The sequence below is a fragment of the Euprymna scolopes genome, chromosome 3, assembly GCF_053919585.1.
Source record: "Euprymna scolopes isolate OS-2025 chromosome 3, ASM5391958v1, whole genome shotgun sequence".
Lineage (NCBI taxonomy): Eukaryota > Metazoa > Mollusca > Cephalopoda > Sepiida > Sepiolidae > Euprymna > Euprymna scolopes.
In genome coordinates, this window is record NC_136484.1 from 129,283,430 (window position 1) to 129,303,872 (window position 20,443).

Below are 20,443 nucleotides of genomic sequence, written 5' to 3' on the forward strand. Positions count from 1 at the left end.
GAATTTAAGTTTAAAATAATAAAAGTTAAATATCATGGGTTAGTTGTGCTCTAAACAGAAACATTTATTTCAAACGCACCTCTGTCTTATCAAAGAATCAACTGCTGATATGAGATTATTTTTACATAATCACTTGAATTCAAGTTAAACGTTTCAAAAGTCAAGTATCATGGTTCAATTGTGCTCTAAAAAGAAACATTTCAAATGCGCCTTTTATGAAAGAATCTGCTGCTGATTTTATAAGCTGGGCCTTTCTGCTTGTGCGGCGATAAAACTTCTCAAATGTACTTGTGATAAGTTTTATAAAAGTGTTAACTTTGGTCAAAATCATACTCTCTTTTTTTAATTGGAATTTTTTGACTATCGACTTTTGATACTTACAAGACGCATTCCGATACAAAACCTATGTAGGAACACTTTCAAATAGATCAAGTACCTTTGTGTGAAATTTCAAAAAGAATGGACCAGCCATTTTGGAGCCTATAAAGAACAAACTCACACATGCACAAAGATAGATAATTTCCTAACAATGTCATCCATCAACTTGTATTATTATTGCAATCAGCAAAAAATACCAGGAACTGGAGTGATATAAATTGACAAAATTCCACTGAATCTATCAAGAATTAAATAGTTTTACTTTCTATGTTTTCATTAAATATAGATTAGTTTTGTAATACTTATATGTAACGATTCGTACTCATTGTTTAACTGCATCACATCTCTGTAGTGTGGCTAAACAAGCAAGTGCTTCAAGTTGAGTTATGTGTGGAAGTGACCACATTGCCATTGTTATTGGCACTGAACTGACTTGATTTGCCGTTGTGTTAGAGTTCTGTTGGGTCACTTTTGTACTCTTGAAGAAAGTATGAATTTGTGTGTTCTCTCTCCAGCTAATAACTTCAAACGAAACCAAAAATAAAACTTACCTGAGAGTGCATTTCATTTTAAAGCAGAAATGTTTTTCTCTTCTTCAAATTTAAACGTTTGAGGGTTTTCGAATGCAGTGAACGATTATATTTATGGATCATAATTAATAATCGCCATTGTATCGACGAATCATTGCATTTTAATGTCCAGGTTTCACTCATGTGGCGCATGTTGCACCTCTATATGGTCAACTTGGTGAAAAGAATTTATGTTCACAATCTATATAAAACCAGTTCATGTGTGAAGATCAACCATAAGTTTGGAATGTCTTTTAAAACTGGATGTAGTAGAAGCAACAATAGTCACATAGCTGTAACCAAGTGGCAATTTTTCTTTATTGTCCTAAAACGCTAGAAAGACACAGAAATAGGAGATGATTTTACATATGAAACTAATCCTGCATTTTAAATTATAAAATATTTGGATTTTTTTCTTTCTGTCAAGTTTTTCAGATGTTCACACATAATACCTTAAAAAAAGGTAGAATTTCATATTGGACGGTTAGGATAGCAAAAGGTGTTAATCTACAATTATATCCAAAGACATCTAGCAATATATTAATTTTTAAACAGTCTTAGTATTAGATTTCAGTTTCTGATACATAAAATGTATTAGAATTCAATTTTGAATTCTCCAACTTGATTTTAAAAAGATCCCTGGAATTTTTAAGGTAATGCAGATTACTTGGAAAATATAAATCTCTGGATATTTTCAGGGAATATTCTGATTCCTTGCACAAAAGTATATTCATATGGCAAATCACATTACTTAATCTTCTGTCTTAACAAAGATATGACATTTTTACTAAAAAGTAGTGTAAAAAAAAAAATCACAAAACACAGGGAAAAATATCCAACTGTGCAAGACACAAAAATAGCCATAACTTATTTTCCGTCAGATTTTTTAAATTTAAATATTCTTTTCTAGATCAAAGTTATTTCTGTGAATGGTATTATAGAGATATTTTAAGCAGTTACAATTTTTTCATCTCTATTGCTAAATTGTTATCTGAAGTATGAACATTGATGAGGATAAAATTCTGGAGCAAAACAAGATTTTAATGCCACATTTCATCTTCCTTGTTTTTTTTAGTATAAATTGTTCCTCTGTATGATTAGACATTGTTTTTGTCTCTTATAGCAGACATGATGAGTATGGGTAAGACGATGATGCAAGAACTACTTGGAGCATTTCCTGGCATTGATGAAGCCATGAGTTTTGCAGAGGTCATCAAGTAAGTTGAAAGCTTTCACTTTATGATACACAAAAGAAATGATTCTGATGGTGCACCTTCTCCAAGTGATATTACCTCAAGTAATAGCATGAAGCTGGATACTCCACCAGACTAGATAAATTCTTGTCCTGGAATTCAGTAAGAACAAGAGACCAAAATAAAAGATATAATATATGAAAATGATTAATTGGGGAGAGGAAAATTATGTTCTCAATTTCTTTACTAACTCAGTGTTTGAGAGATAAGGAAGTTTAATGGAACATTCGAATATCTATGTATCTCATATAGAGTTTAAGTGTTAGCCCCAGGTTGTGGGCCCCTTGATTTCTGAGAACTTCGACTGAAGTAAAATAAAACAAAATGGAATATTCTTTGACTATGATTAGTCTATCCTAATCAAAAGTAGTCACCAATCGAAAAAGTTATTTTGTTGAAATACAAGCATTGTCTTGGTGGTTTGAAAAAGACTCATTTCAGAATAAGTACCTTAAACTGAATTTCTTTTTTTTTTTTTTTTTTTTTTCCCAGATACCAAAAGACTTTGTAGGTATACATTTATAATGCTACAACATGTTTTAAAAAAATACCAAATTCATCTTTGTATCTCAATTAATACATGAATTATGGTCATCGAATGTTAGTTGGACATTGCGTTTTGTGTGATACTGAATACAAAGTCACCTTAAGCAGTGTATAACTGAAGTTAAAAGCTTCAATAAGTGAAAAAATCTTTGTAATTATGTTGTATTGTTGGTTCCAGGGCAACACTAGGTGTGCTGGTCGATTATGATCGTGTTTCATAGTCTAAATGGAATGTCAGCTAAAATAGACATTTTATAATAAAATATTTCTTTACAATAACTTTGGAATGTTATGAAACAAGAATTTTAGCTAACAAATTTAAGAATTTCTAGATAAACATTATAAATTATGTAAAAACATCAGGTGATCTTTAATGCTACGTAATGAAAGGAAGATAGATTTTGAGAGATGTACAGTTTTGGTTAATTTGGTCGTTATTGAAGACAGACAGTCAAGCCAGTTGGTCATAATGACACTGAAAACCTGGGGAAGTTGTGAGTCCAACACCTATCAAATGTTAGAAATGTAGGCTCAGCGTTGCTCAGCATGCCCCAGTGCCAATTGGGAAACATCTGAAATAAAGTTGCTGAAATACAACCCAAGATTTGTTGGTTTCTTGGGATGAATCTTCTTTGCAGCTTTCCATCAAAACAAGACCAAAGATGGGCCAGGTATGTTATACATACTTGTATATACACTCGTGAACAAAAAAAATGGGCCACACAAACTTTATACATTTTATTGCACTAAAAGCTATATTGAACAAAGAACAGTTGAACAAGGAAACTTAAACGAGACTAATAGCACAGAACAAGACATTTACTTTAATAAATACTTAGTATGGAATTGCATTTTTTAAAAAAATTTTTTTTTTATTACATTTTCACCCCAAACAAGGCACATTGCCACTTTGGTGTAGGGGGCTACTATCAGGGGAAACATCTACTGGGGTACTATGTAGGGATTAGGGCAGCGAGATGTTGGTTCACGTTGCACTTGAACTTCTGCATGTCAGTACAGTTGGGGAAGCAGTGACCTAGAATGGAATTCCAAAGTCTAGCAGTTCTGGGGAAGAAACTACTGGAATAGAAAGATCTTTTACATCTAGGGATCTCTACAGTGTGGGGGTGGGATTTTGCAGCTTGTCGGGTCTGTCGAGGGTGTTCACGTCGTGGGGGCACAAGTGCTTGCAGTTCTTCAGAGCATTAACCATTATAATACTTGTAGAACAGGCAGAGGGATGCAACGTTTCGACGATGGGACAGAGGCTGAAGTTTAGATGCCAGTTTAGAGCCTATCAGATTTGCGACTCTCTTTTGAACCCTGTCAAGGAGCGAGAGACTAGTAGCCGATGCACCGGCCCAAATATGACAGCAATACTCCATACATGGCCTTATAGAGGTACAGGATACTTTCGGGTGTTAGAAGTTTTCTAGCACGGTAGAGAGAGCCCACCTTCCTTGCAGCGGCCCTGGCAATGCCCTCGATGTAATTGTTCCAACTCATGTTTCCTGTGAACGTTAGGCCAAGGAGCTTGAGAGACGTACTCTCAGATAAAGAGTCGTTGGCCATTGCTATAGGTGGTAGAGAAGGTTTCTTGTAATTATTGAATGAAACCAGTTTTGTCTTGGTGGCATTGAACGTTACCATCCATTTTTGTCCCCATTCCACTACTGATTGGAGGTCATCCTCTAGTGTTTCTGCCATTACTTTAGATATATGTTCATTTGTTTTCCTGTCGTGCCTGTTATAGAGTATGGTGTCATCAGCATATATACCCATCTCAGAGGCAATTTTGTCGGGGAGGTCATTTATGAATATCAGGAACAGCAGAGGTCCAAGGATAGATCCCTGGGGCACTCCCGCATTTATACCATATTGTTTAGATGTACGACCGTCGAGGACAACCTGGATTTTTCTCTTATCTAAGAAGGATTTAATTATGTTAAGTATTCTACCAGTGATACCGTAAGATCTAATCTTCCTGAGGAGACCCTCATGTCATACCCTGTCAAAAGCCTTAGATATATCTAGAGCTACCGCTCTGCCCTCTCCCGCTTTGTCCAGTGAATGGTATATGCGTTCAGAGATTACAGTGAGGATGTCTGCCGTGGAACGGGCTTGTCTAAATCCATATTGATGGTCGGTCAGAAGTTTAGCATCTGTAAGGTGCTGGACTAGAGCATGGTTAATTAAGGTCTCAAATATTTTGGCAAAAAGTGGGAGAAGGCTAATAGGGCGATAATTTAATGGGTCAGTTCTTTCGCCAGAATTCTTGAATACTGGTACTACAGAAGCAGTTTTCCAACAGCTCGGAAAGCAAGATTCATTAAGGCATTTGTTGTAGAGTTTGGAGAGAACTGGAGCTACTTCGGCTGAGCACTTTTTTAATAGCACAGCTGGGATGAGGTCGGGTCCACATGCTTTGGAAGTGTCAAGGTTTTTTATGATAGCATGCACCTGAGCAGGGGTGATTTTCAGATCGTCTAGCGTGGCGTCTGTCCGCATAGGAAATTGAGGTAGGGGGTGGTTTAGAGGGTCCAGTGTGGAGTTTGAGGCAAACCGACTGGCAAGCATGTTAGCCTTGTCGGTTGCTGAGGAGACAACCTCGTGATTGTTGGTTAGTGGGGGAATTGTTGATTGCCCATTATTTACTACACTGTTGTAGATTTTCCAGAAGTCACGAGTTCCTAGTTTTTGTGCTTCGATGCGTTTTTTAGTGGTTTCCGTAAATTCCCTCTTAGCTGTCGCTATTTCTTTCTTAACGTTACTTCTAGCTTCTATGTACTTCTGTCTGTTTGAACTGGACTTATGTCGATTAAACCTGCGGAATGCATGCTGCCTTTGAGCAATGGCAGTTGCGCAAGTCGAAGTAAACCATTGGGGAGAGTGGGGCTTGCTATAGAATTTCCGCATGGGAACATGCGCTTCGATTGCAGTTTTGAACCATTCAGTGGTCTCGGTTGCACACTGTTCAGCAGGAAGAGAAAAAATATTTCCCCATGGGACGTCTCTGATAAGATCTCTGATAGCTTCCCAGTCAGCCTTTTTATAAGATCTCGTTGTTTTGAGCACTGGCTCTTCAGTTTTGGTTCTAGAGTTTAGGGCGATTTCAACCATTATCACCGCATGATCAGCGTTCCGAAGTGGGCTGTCGGCTTTCGTTACACAATCATCAGGAACTGTGGTCAAAAACAGATCTAATAGTGATGCGTGTTGTTCTTCCTGATCACGGAAGCGGGTTGGAAAAGTAACAATTTGCGATAGGGAGTGAGATACAGAGAAGCTATGAGTTGCGCTGCCTGCTGCATCTGTGTAAGTAGAGAATCCAAGCCAGTTTTTGTGATGGACATTAAAGTCGCCAAATACATGTACTTGGGCGCTAGTGTCGAAGGAGAGTGCTGTGTCTATGCTGTCAGATACTTTGTTTATTATGGTGCAGTCTTGGGTCGAGGGAGAGCGGTAGAGGAAGTAAAAGTAGCTAATGTTGTGTTGCATGATTAGTCTAAAGCACATAAAGGCTTGATCATCCGTTTCTAGGTTTGTTTCTCTAGTCATGGGAAGGGTATTACGAATGTAAACTCCAAGTCCGTGCATATGTCTGTCAGAGTCCTTACGGCAGAGTGGGAGATATCCAGGCATGTTAAAGTAGTTAGAGGGGATGGAGGAGTGTAGGTTAGTCTCACTTAGTGCTAAGATATCCGGGGTATTTGTTAGAAGAAATGCTTCAACATCAGCTAAATTAGTTCTAAGCCCACGGATATTTGTGAATGCAAGCCTCAAGGGAGGAGGCAAGTTGGATTTGTTTGACCCTAAGCCTGGTTTAAGCTTATTTTTAGATTGTACTGTCATCATGTTTTTTAACGAGTTTCAGTTGGGTTAGGGGAAGCCGAACAGGAGGTTATGTAGAATATCACACATGCATCACAAGTAGACCATCAGCTGACCCTCCATCAACTAGGACTGTGGCCTCAGGAAAGCCCACCGGGGATGAGTGCAGGGTCCCTTTCCATGCGCGCCATGGCACTGAAAACATCCCGATATTATTCAACTGTTGATGGAGCAGCCGCTCTAAGCGCTACCAAAGAGTTAGGGCACCTGTACTACCAGTCGGAAATAGCAGCCAATAACTATCAATCCTGTACCCTCAACCCATCAGAGGAAGGTCAACCCAATCTAATTGCTCAGGCATATGTGGTACTCAAGCATTCTCAAGTGCCCAGCTTTAGGGGTGGGGTGTGTCGGGAGTGGGGAAACGGCGTTCATTGCCCTAGACAAGAAACAAGATCTACCACTGGGTGTTTCTGTCAAATCATTGTGATAGTATCTCTGCGCCTGACTAATAGGCAAAGAAGGAGTATGGAAGCCGGGCGATAGGCAGGACCTATCTACTCCTTAAGCATTTTAGGTTTGCAAACTGGTAATTTGATTGAGTCACCAGCTCTAGGAAGGTTGTCATCCAAGACTGAAGAGGCCTCCCTCCTCTTTGGTTTAGTTTCAGAGTTTTCCTTCTCCTAGACGGATGATCTGGAAAGATCTACTGGGTCCGTCACCACTGAGAGGGTTTGCTCCGCGCCTGGGTTCTAATCCAGGTATTTCTGCGACCCCGCGTGGTTAGTTAATGTTATTGGGTTAGTTTGTAGAGGTTATATCTGCTAAATAGTTACACTCCTCAAAGTGGATTAGGGACATTGTTATTTCATTGTTACTGGATAAAGGGGTTGAGTAGAGCTCATGCAGTGTAAGCAACTATGATTGTAAGGGGGCTTGTTAGGAGGAGATAATGTGGTTTGAGGCTTTCTCTTTTGTATATATATATTTTTTATTTTTTTATTTTTATTTTTTTTCCTTTTGATTTCTTTAAAAGATTAATCCTTTTAGATATGTTTGAAACCAAAGTGGAACACTGCGGAGAGAAGGTGCTATTCCATTTGCTTTGCACAGCTTCCCACAGTTTGTCATTATTCGATAAAGTTCTTCCAGTCAATGCACGATATATTATGGACCAAATATTCTCAATTGGTTTTAAATTGGGGCTTTGACCTGGCCAAAATATCACATTAATTGAATTATGAGAAAACCATTTTCTTGTGACTTTAGCAGTGTGTGCAGGGACATTATCACGTTGAAAAATAATGTTCTGGGATATTCCCAGCTTCTGGATACTTGGTAACAGTCCTGTTTCTAATATTCGAATGTATTCCTTTGCATTGATTGACTTCTCACATCTAATAAGTTCCCCAACTCCTGCTGCAGTAAAAGTTCCCCATACCATTACCCCTCCATTCCCGTATTTAACTGTCGTTTTTATTCAACTTGGCGAAAATCTTTCTCCAGTTCTTCAATTGCCCCCTTCAGGAGCATCACTAACAAGACAAAATCTTGATTGATCTAACCAGAAAACATTCCTGAACCAGTCTGTATCTTTCTTGCCATAACACGAAAAAAATCTCTTTCTATCATCGATGTTCTTCTTAGATAAAAATGGCTTCTTTGCACACCTTTTAGAAGAAAATCCCATTTCTTTCATTCGTCTAGATATTGTATATCTAGAAAGAGAATTTCCAGCCAGTTTTAAATTCTTTGCTATGGTCAACATAAGTTTTCTTTCAATCCTTCAAAACGTTTAATTTAAGCCTGTGGTCATCCTTCAAAGTAAATGCTCTAGGGCAACCAGATCAAGATTTCCCTTTTACCAAGCGTTCGACTTTGAACCTTAGGATTAATTTTTTCACTCATTATTATATGCTATAATAATAATGATCTGCAAAATAGAAATTTTCAGTTAAAATTAACAAAAATTCATGGAAAAATATTGAAAAATTGATTTCTTCTTTTTTTCGCTCTTGGCCCATTTTTTTTGTTCATGAGTGTACATGTGTGTATGTATGTTTATATATGTAATTTGTTTATTATTATTTGTCTGTCATATGTGATCATATTAAAAACAAAGTAAATTAAATTCTGCTCTGCTATTTATTGTGGGGTTATGTTTGTTTATCAATAGTGACTCTTTAATTCTAAGGTAACCCAAGTTTCTTCCAGGAGCAAGTATTTTTACTTTGATGGCTTTTAGTTAGATGAGATATGCTTGGAGATCATGTCATCTTAATTGTTGTGTGTTCTTTGATGTGTATATGTATTGATGTAGAATTAATTGCATTTTACGCATTGTATTTACTATGCTGTATTTGTGTAGCTACATAGGGCTGTCTTACTTATAATGTAATTTGCAAGAATCATTGTGAGTTGATATCCTGAGTTTGAATATATGTTGGCTCGGAGTGTTTGTTGGATGTCTAACATTTCATTTAAATGGCTTTATATATGGTTAAGATTATGCTAAGTGTGTTAATTTTAAGAAACGGGTGTTAGAGATGGTGTGTTACAGCAGTTTTCTGGAAAGTCTTCTGATGGTATTTGGTGTTTTTAGAGTATCCATTTCATTTGAATATTTGCTAGAAGTGTTTAATAGATAATTTTTAGTTTTGTATTATTAGTCTACAAAAAAAAAAAAAGCATGATTTTGCATTTTCATGTTTTTAAACACAAATTCGGGTGCTTATTCAGATTGGCACTAATGACAAACAAAAATGAAGAAAAATTTTTATATTGTATCTTCTTGTCACAGAATGAAGATTTTATATTTCAAAAATCAAGTGTCTTTTTTTTTTATGTACAAAAAACAAATTTGCCATTTTTTACCGATAAGTGACAGACGAGGCTATGTTTTACAAGAGAACATAATAAGAGAAAATAATTAATGATTGTTTTAACATTTTCTACGTACATTAGGGTTGTCTGCCCTTGTCCACTGATTCATAGGATGCTTTTTTTTCATCCTCATTCGAAACAGAGTAAAGTTTGATTTTCTTTAATAAAAATAAAACTGCTTGATCAAATTATGTGACTTCTTATTTTTATTTTTTCATCCTTGTCCCTTGACTAGTACGCATATCATACAGACATTTCGGTATTTTCTTTAATTTTAAATGCTGCCATAAGTGTCAATCTGTACAAGCACCCACATGTTTTATTTAGTATTTTGAAAATATATTTATGAACATTCCTGCTATTTTCCTGGTTCTGTAATAACCCTGAAAATGGCTTTCTGTCATCTATTTGTATCAACTCATGAGCTAGACAAACCAGTTTTGTGACCGTTTTATTTTATTTAAAAAAAAAACTTTTTTAAATTATTGTATTTTAAATCATATTTTAGTATTAATTTATGTATACCCTTTCTTTTTCAATTGAATTGTACATTTCTCAAATTAAATTGATATTTTTTTCCTCCAGAATTTTTAAGTTGTCAATATTTGTCCCCCCCCTCGCTCTTTTTTTTTTTTTTTTAGAAATAAATTTCTTCAGATGTATATCCTCTTTCTAATTTTAGGTTGGTAAAAGGCATGAATTTCTCCTGTGTTGTGTTTGATACGGCTCCAACTGGGCATACCTTACGCCTCCTCTCCTTCCCCAGTGTTGTTGAAAAGGGTCTGGGGAAATTACTACGAATCCGTAGCCACTTTAATCCTTTTATCTCCCAGGTACGTTTAAAACCTTTTTGTCTTCTTCACAAAGTTTTATTTTCACTTCCTTCTTTTTTCCTTTTCTACTTTGTTCTGTTATTCAACAGAAATAAATGTTGAAATTAATATCATTCGAATGCCATCATCAATTAGTTTTCTAATTGATTTAAATTGTGAATGTGTGCCTTACTAGCCTATCAGCCATTATTATGTGACATTGATGAAGTTGTATCTTAATTTGTTTTACTGGCAATTTCTTGCTTATCCTTGTCCAATTTAAAAAATTTGGTTGAAAAGAAATTAAAATCTTTCCGAATATGTTTTTATCCTTTAAATTATTATTTTACAGGGAGTTAAAATGGTATTTACTTTGAACAACTGAATATGCAAAATATTTGTCAGCTCTGTCAGTTCAAATCCACCGAAAGACAATTTTCCCTGTAGTTTATTAAAATCTAATATATAAAAGGCTATATGTCTGTCCGTCTGTCTCCATATTTTCAAACTCTATCTCTTCCAAAACTAAAAGTCACAGAGTGGCGCTAGGGGTCTCAAATGATTTGATTTTTTATCGACCATTCTTTTATGGGTCTTTAGCCAGTTAAAATAGTTTTCAAGGGGTCAAAAAATGATTACACCAGATTACCACACTTCTTCAGCACATCCAGGTACACTTTGGTATTAACTTTCAAGTCTATTACAAAGATGTGAGGTGGCATGATGTGGCCCTCACTTGAAACCACATCAAAGACCATAACACTCTGGCCGGAAATTTCGTTGAGTTGTGCCCTCAACTGTAGAACCATCTGGATTTGCATTTTGAGGGTGCTGGCAATGGTCTTGTTGTCATAACTTGGATCGGTAGAGGACATTAGCACATCTCTGATCTCGTTCGGCGAACATTGTATCACTTTCAGACATGATAGAAGGTTCATATCGCTCTTGGGATTTGTACACAATTGGCCAACTAGTAAATGGTCTGCAACAAAAAAAAAAAAAAAGAAGAAAACCGGTTTTCATCAAACAGAAATGGAATCATGTTTTTTTTTTCTAGGGGGCGACAATTTTATCGTTCCACCCTGTACTTGATCAATTTATATGATTTTTGGAACATGACATCTTTGTTCCATGACGAGTATGTACATCATAAAAATGTATCTATATTATTGTTTTTTAATTACGTGTAATTATGTATAATGAAAGCCTAGGGAAATAAACAGCATCTCTCCAGTAACATACTAATTCAGGATAAATTCAGCATCTCTGGTACTTATTTTTAAATTAGCATGTTAATGGAGAGACGCTAATTGTTTGTTTCCCTGGGCTTTTATTAGCTATGCCCACAAAAAATTGCATTTTAGATTTTGCTATAAAAATAGAATATTTATAAAAATATAAATTGATTGAAGACTTAGTTTTTAAATTACTAAAACTCATCCGTAACTTTTTTGAAATACAAGCTGAAAAATAAAAAGCTCCATTTTTACCAAAATTATTGAGTTCACATTTTTGTGTTTTCATTATTTTTTTCTAGGTATAGTTAGTAAATTATAAAGGAAATTAAGGTTGTGTGTGTTTGAACCATCAATATTTCGGTTAACAACTGAAGTGTAAACATGCACTAGGTTGCATGTTTAGTGTTGCATGTGAATTGTAGACTTGCAGCAGATGAGATGGGGGGGGGCAGAAGAAATTGAAAATATCTGTGAGTTAGACTACTCAGAAATTGTTTTTCCTTTGAAATACAATTTGTGCTTCATTAAACCATGGTTCCTGCTGAGACCACCATTTGAAAAAAGTAATGATCCTGAATTATGTGAAGATAAGTCCTTTTGAGTGGATCGATCTCTAGGTTGTCAAATGGAGCTGGATATCAAGATCAGATGTTTAAAATTTTTGACCGAAGGTACATATATTTCAGGAAATGGAGAAGAGTCTAGTTAGATCCGGCTCTCTGGAAGTCTGAGATGGTCAGAGTCAGACATTTGAGAGTCAGTTGGATTTGTGTGCCTCTCCAAGCAAGATGAGTTCTTAGCTTATGAGGATCTAGGAATAAAAATAATAAAACTCACTGCTCTTGTTTAAAAGAATCGTTTTGGGCATAAGAAAATAGGCACAAATTTTTCCGATTCTGATACCGATTTCAATACCTCAAAAGGTTTTGATTTTTTTTTTTTTTTTTTTCACAATTCTAATTAATCGTCCCAACAGTAGTAAATGGCCTCACCTGTTGCATGTCACTGACTTTTGTATCCTAATAATGAGCAAAAGATCCATAAAAGATAAATAGAAAGAGCAGGAGATGGGAAATAGTTGAAAGTGAAATGAACAATGAGCTAGATAAAAAATCTTGTCAATTTTTTAGTATCATAATTTTGATAACGCTTCATGTATTGAATATGTAAATAATGTATATCATAGTATTTTTAAAAAGACATAATAAATTTGAATACTTTTCAATACTTTAAACAATTTTTATCCTTAACATTATTCTGTCAAAGATCAGAAACAAAATAAAAAATTTCAAGGCAGTTTTTTGATTTGAATATTTTTTTTTTTCTTACAACTGTTTTTTTTTTTAATTTGTTAAAACTGACCTCCTTAAATCTTAACACCTGAACTTTTCAATTTTTTTTTTTTTTTTTTCGTTTAGGTCGCAGGAATGTTAGGAATGCAAGATTTGAATGCAGATGAAATGACAAAACGTCTCGATGAAATGCTTGAAACAATCAGAAATGTTAACATCCAGTTTAAAAATCCTGTAAGTTCTTTGTTTCAGTATATCTTGTTACAACAGTGTTCCCCCTGGTCGGATTTCCCTCTTACCCACACCACATTAATTATCATGACTGCCCACGTACAAAAATCCTAAGCAAGATCGCACAACGGTTGATGTTCAGGTCCTCATCTGTTCACTAATACACTTGTGCTGCCAGCCAAAAAGGTAGGAAAGATTATACAGAGAAATTGTTTCTCTTCGAGGTGATGAATTGCATGCCAAAACCATCAAAGACATTGCTGCAACAGGACAGCTGGCAAAGATAGAGGTGTTGTTAGAGAACAGCAGTTCAGACTTAATCAGCTTGTCAGCAATGCAAGATGCGATGGAGACAATCATTGTTAAAGACTCCCAGCTCCCGTCGATTGGCCATGTTTGACAGCCATAAATGAAAGTCGACCAGATTTTTCTCAATATTGAAATCTCACTACACCCACAGAAAAACCACTGGCGGCATACAAAAGTGGATCTAGCAGCTCCAATTCTGAATGACCCGCACTCTGTCCAGATGGAATAATGGACACAAGGTAAACAAATGACTCCATGTCCTCCAATACACCATCCAGAGATAGCAGTTGCCAAACTCAGAAAGAGAGAATCTTAGTTGTTGATGTATTAATATACATACTCATGCAAAGTGCAGACTCCAGTAATACAATGTTATTGGCGTAAGTAAGCAAGGTCCAACATGCTCACCTCCCATCCAACTGTCACCCCCTGATAGTTCTGAAGAGCATGATCAAAGATGTAGTCAATTGAAAAGTTAGTGAACATCCCTGTCAAATGTTCATTCTTAACCTTAAAAGTCTGACTAATTGCTATATCCTCATACCAAACTTGTGCTGACTTGTAGTAGCATTGAATGAGAAACGGAAGCTTTGCAAGAACATTATCTGCCAGCAATGGAGTCTAAGGCTGCTGCAAAATCGATGAATCATACGACAATTGGTTGTTAAAGGATGCAATAAAGATTGAAGTTGCTCTTGGTTAGGCATGTATGGAGATCACAAGCTTTTTGAAACCTTTTCAAAAGAACTGCAAATGCTTTCACGATCACATGACATGTAATTTGAACAGTTTCTGGACTCTCTTCTTTTTGTGCAAGAATTTTTTGCGGAAGATGATTGCTTCAGTTTGGTTAGCAGGGATGGCCTCAGTTGTCCATACTGAAATAGAAGCACTATGTACATGTTGTACCACCTCTACCTTTGTAATTGGTGAAGCGTTCTTTCCACGGCACAAGATATTCAGTCGGATTAGTGGTCACTACTGTCCTAGGTATGAAGTGTCTTATCCTGAATTTCTTCTGCTGATTTGCTTCACGATTGACAGAGCTTATGAAACAGTTTTCGAAGACAATTAGAGAAAATTGAGTTTTGCTAAATTGGCCTAAGATTTCAGTTTTCAGAAAATAATTACCTCCCTTGCTACGATTCACACTCTCCATTTTCTTTATTTCACAAAATTCAATTTTTGCTAATTGTTTTCGAAAACTATTTTCTATTAATAATTAATTTTCTACCTTTTTAGTAATTTTTGGATATTTTCATTACTGTGACATGACAATTAAGTAGATACCATTGGTTTTCCTTGAAATTCAGTGTTTCGGTTTTTGAATTTCATTCTAATAACAAATGAGCACCTATTATTTTTATTTATTATTTTATTTTACTAAATCTTTTTATTTTATTTAATTTCAGGATCAGACGACATTTGTGTGCGTCTGTATTGCAGAGTTTTTATCTTTGTATGAAACCGAACGCTTGGTTCAGGAACTCACTCGTTATGGTATCGATACGCATAACATCATTGTAAACCAACTGCTGTTTGTACCGAAGGACGAACAGACGTGTAGCATGTGCAAAGCACGCCATAAAATCCAATCCAAATATATAGACCAAGTAAGTTGATCTATAAAAATGTTTGAATATTTGCAATGATGATCCTTTTTAAGACAATTTCTTCTAAATGGTTTTATATGCTATGATTCATTTTTACCTATTTGTAAAATAAAAGTCTGTAAATTCTGGCCAACAGGCTGGTAACAGCCATAAATTTTGACCAGCCTATGAGCAAATGTTGGCATTTGCGCCTGAAAGCAATTTTCCTTATTCAATAACAAAGTGTCTTATATTTATTTATTTTTAATCAGTTTTATTTCTATACAAACTTGAGCAATAAATATATCTTTGTTCTTGGAAAATTGTTTAAATTGCATAGAATTAAATAAATTAAGATGTTAAACCAAGTTTTGCCCTTAAGATAAATCCTCTAACCTTCTCCTTAAAAAAAAAACGTTCCCCCCTTTCTTCTGTTGTATATGCTACTCTACCTCTCTCTCAAACTGCATATGCGGTCCTGGATATGACCTTAAACTATATTTGATGATGAGGCCCCAGCTTGCAGGCTTTGGGGAGTGTGGAGCCACCCTTTAATTGCCATTGCTCCCAGGTCCATTCTGACCCAGAGTGGTAGTACCTGTTAGGTTTAATAGAAACTGACTTGAAAAAAAAAAAAAACATATTCTATTAAAAAATTTTTCTTCAAAATCACTGGATTCGGCATTAAATGACCTGTAAAGGGTTGATATACCATAAAACAAAAACAAACAACCAACCAACAAATTGCATATGAACTGTTACATCTGGCTTCAAATCAAATTTTATGAATAACTGAAGAACCATCTTATCTGCCATTTTGAAAACAATCTAAGAAAAAAAAAAAACAAAGGGAGATAATTCAACATAAACTTACAAGATTTATAGTGTAATGCCTACGAATTCCCATTAAGCGATTTCCTTTATAAAAATAAAACTATTTGATCAATTTACGTGATTTTTGGAATATGATATTTTTTGTTTCATCATACATACATACATCACAGATTTTTCTTTATTTTTGTTTTTGTTTCCTTTTATGTAGGGGGAATTCTGGACTAAAATTTTAATAAGCATAATTTTTCTTGTATAATTGAATGTCATTCAGAAAGTACCATGTATTGCAGTTTTCCTATGACTAAGATTAAAAAAAACATTAAATTTAATACATCTAAGCTGTTCTGCTTTTAAGGTTTTGAATGTTAATCTTTATTCACATTATGAATTAAGAATTAATGCTGGTGTGTTAATTTTTGTTTTTGTCTTCACCTCAGAAGAATCTAAAGGACTTGTTTTCTGATTTCGCTTCCAGATTCTTGATTTATACGAAGACTTTCATATCACCCAGTTACCACTCATGGACGACGAGGTGCGTGGCGTGGACAAATTGCATAACTTCTCTAAACATCTTGTATGCCCTTATCAGAAGAGATAACAACAGAAGTTGCAACTACTTTCCTCGCAGAATAGTTTTCTCTTTCCCCCACCCCTAACCCGACAGAACTATGTGACTATCAAGATATTAAAAAAAAAAAATATATATATATATATAAAGCTTTCCCCCCTGCCCTTCCTCTTTTCTAATCTATGTACTCTTTACTTTTTGCCTTGTCTAACTTCACTGCCTTTTCTATTTCGATTTCTGTTGTTATCTCTCCATGATTGCTGGAATGAATTTGTTTTGAGGATGGAAACTTGCCATACTGGTAGTAGTTGTCTCCCCTGCGACTACTATTTTATGATGTCTTCTCTTGAATAAAAACACCTCAAAATAACCAAGAATGAATAAATGAATGAAGGAAAATTTAATATAAATATAAAATAAATCTTAAAAAAAAAAAACAGAAATAGATTTGATTTGTGTTTCTTTTTTTCTTTTTTTTTTTTTTCTTTTTTTTTTATTTTATTTTTTTTGTGGTGCATTATATTTAAGACTAGCCTGGGTGCTCGGTGTTGCCTGGGTTTTTGGAGGTGTATGTTGAGCAAAAAAAAAAAAATGGTAGTAGGCAGGTAGGCTCAAAACGGCAAAATTCACACGCTCAAACAGACATGACACTGAAGACGATCATTAGTATACATACATATATATACATGCACGCATATATACATATATACACATACATATAACACACATATATGCATACATACATACATAATACACATACATAAACATACACAAGACGGTCAATGGCATACATACATATATACATAAATGCAAATATATATATATATACACATACACACATCTGTAAACATACACACATATATACATATACAATGCATAATACATATACATACACACGCATACATACGCATGTACATATAAATACACACACATATGCACATATATATACATACTTACCTACATATACATACACATACATGAATATGCACTCATACAAACATGCACATACATGTATACATATACATACACACATGCATATATGCACACACACATGCATATATGCACATACACACACATGCATATATGCACATACACACACATGCATATATACACATACATACAAACAATATATATACATATATACATACACACACATACATATATACACATATACATACATATACACAGATATACATACACCTGTACATGAAAATACATACACCTATACATACATATATACATATAATGATGGCAGATCAATTATTACAGAGCCGACTTAGCGGCCAAATCAGCTCTAAACTTAAAACCAGATACAACAAACATACCATATACTGACTTCAAACCCAAAATTAATCAATTAATTCATGCAAAATGGCAACGACAATGGAATAACAACACAAATAACAAATTATACCAAATCAAACCCATACTGGAAAAATGGAGACAAACTCCCCCCAAATCCAGAAAAGAACAAGTCGTTATAACTAGAATACATATTGGCCATACAAAACTCACACACTCCTTCATTCTAAAACAAGAACAACAACCACAATGCCCATTCTGCCAGAAAACTTGCACCATTAAACATCTTTTTGTGGAATGTAGAGCTCTAGATAAAGATAGAAAACAATACCTCAAACACAACAGCATGAAGAAACTTTTCGAAAACAACTGTCTAGAGGAAATATTATCCTTTTTAAGAGTAACAAGGATCTTTACAAAAATATAAATCATTCTCTGAATCAACCCAACTAAACCTTATGAATGAATATATGAGGATATATAAAACTTAAAAAAAAAAAAAAAAAAAAAAAAGATCATTAGATATTAAAACAAACAAAACTATTGAACTATACAGAATTGATTGATACTTGACGTCATAAAGTTCTTTGAATACATAATTTTTTTTTTTTTAATCCTGAGTTTGGCATTGAATAACCTGAAAAGGGTTGATATGCCGTTAAGCCAAAACAAAACCAATCAATTATTACATGCTTCCAGCATTTCAGGCCGACACGCGTCACAACTTTTCCATGGCTGAGGGAGTATCTATACACAGATGATGTTACAGAGGTTTAACTTTGTATGACAGCTAAATCTCTCTCTCGGTTCAAAAAATTGACATCCAGCAACAAGCAAGAGCAAGATAGCCAGCAACAAGTCAAACTGTAGACCAGCTTAATGCCGGTACTGGTCTCCCGCTTTGTTTTTTTTGTTTTTTTTTTTAATCTAAGATTTGCTTATCCTAGAGAGGTTGCCTACACGACAATAAACACATGCGTACATACAGATGTACGCCAACATACACATGCATGTGCACACACATGCAACCATAATCACGTAGAGGCACACAAATACGCACATACATACATATGCCTATAGATACGTACGCACACATATATATGTAAAATACACATGAAGGAACATTCCAAAAGTCATACATAGTAAGTGATCAGCGGCTGGACCGTTTTTGTCCCTTTTTCCTTCCTGATCTTTTTCCTCCTTTTTTTTTAAATAAAAATTTGTTTTAAACTCACACATATGCAGTACATGATACATGATAATGATTATGATCATGTTGACAAATTCACACACAATTTTCCAAATAACTCAACGTACAAATCAACGAAAAACAAGTCCAATTGATATGATTTACAGGCGCTTGGATTTTTTTTTTTTTTTTTTTAAATAAAAAAAAAAATAAAAAAATAAAATGGGCATACATGCATACATACATACATTTAAGCAGACAGGTGAGATTTATATTATAGAAGGCCTAAAATTGTGTCTTAAGTTAAGAAAAACATTGATAACTTTTTATATTAACAATAATTTCAAGGGGATCCTATTTGTAAAATTGACAATGTTTCGTTGAGTCCTCTACCAAAATATATCCATTTTAGCAATGCCAGGATGGATTTTGGATTTTTTTAAATCTTGAAAATATTTGGAAAAGCAAATTTCAAGGACTTTTAAACATAAAATAATAAAGATAGTAAAATGATGTTCAGGGATGGGAGCAGGAGTTTCTTCGGTTACTCATTATTCCTAGGCAACACTGGGATGGATCGGCTAGTAATGATAATAAACTCATCTGTGAAAAGAATCAAATAATGATTAAAAAAAAAAAAAAAATAGCATTTGTTTGATTTGGAAGTGAACCTTTTATCAAGGTCTGAATGCCATTCAAGGATAAGCGTTAATGAATGTAAGGCAATAGTGTAGTAATTGTTAATGGTGTAAATTGGGTAGAATTTGATTATTTATGGGGATGGCTCAACAAGAACTTTGGATTTGAAGGCTCTGATGGAAGCAAACCAGCGGAATAGTGTACCACAGGCAGCCACTTCTAGGAAAGAAGCTTTTCTCATGGGATCTGCGTTTAGATTTAGGCACAGATAGTGAGGGAACAGTTTTGCAATGTCTTTTCTGTGAGAAAAAGGTTGCAGGGAAGAGAAAAGGATGTAACCTACTAGGTTTTGAACTCTATCCAGGCAGGGTGAGGCGCGTCGAGCAGCTACTGCCCAGATGTGGCAACAATACTCCATTTTAGGATGTACTTGGCTCTTATAGAGGATTTTTCAGTTTCATTAGATCTTGGGGGCATAATATGTTTGAGGAAATATTTAAACATTTCCTGCTATTCATTTAGTTTACAGCAAATACTGCTTATTAGTCAAAATTTTTCTATTAATTAACTATAAAAATTAAAGGCACATACACTTTCAATATGATCCGTGGCACAGCTCCTGAATTTTGATGACAATAGTTTTTTTGAAAAGTGATAAAAACTGGCGTTAACAATAATTATAAATGTAGCTAAATTGGTGAAAGAAAAAGATGGATAAACACGTGAACGTTATGAATGTGTCACCATTTAGCAATCAACAAATTTGACACGATTTTGTGAATGAAAGCGAAGAAAACAGTAGTTAAAGAACAAAACATATTTGTCAACAATTTTACAGAAATATGAAATATACTTTAAAGACCAAAGTTTTTTGAAGTTTAAATTTCTAAAATAATAAACGGACAGGAGCTTTAAAATGCTTGTTTCACTCTGTTGTGTGTGTGTGTTTACCTTTTGGATGACAGTTGTCACTAGAG

The 20,443-nt window shown here is 34.8% G+C and overlaps 1 protein-coding gene across 1 annotated transcript in view; it reads left to right on the forward strand.

The window, feature by feature from the left end:
* LOC145259079 (ATPase ASNA1 homolog) overlaps positions 1-16,710 on the forward strand; it is a 43,012-nt gene extending 26,302 nt beyond the window's left edge. Inside the window, exons 4-8 of the mRNA XM_080116716.1 lie at positions 2,071-2,164; positions 10,143-10,293; positions 12,929-13,036; positions 14,755-14,955; positions 16,244-16,710. Of these exons, the coding sequence (XP_079972842.1) occupies positions 2,071-2,164; positions 10,143-10,293; positions 12,929-13,036; positions 14,755-14,955; positions 16,244-16,366 (677 nt within the window). The 3' untranslated portion in view covers positions 16,367-16,710. The remainder of the gene's footprint in view (positions 1-2,070; positions 2,165-10,142; positions 10,294-12,928; positions 13,037-14,754; positions 14,956-16,243) is intronic.
* The last annotated feature ends 3,733 nt before the right edge of the window (positions 16,711-20,443 follow it).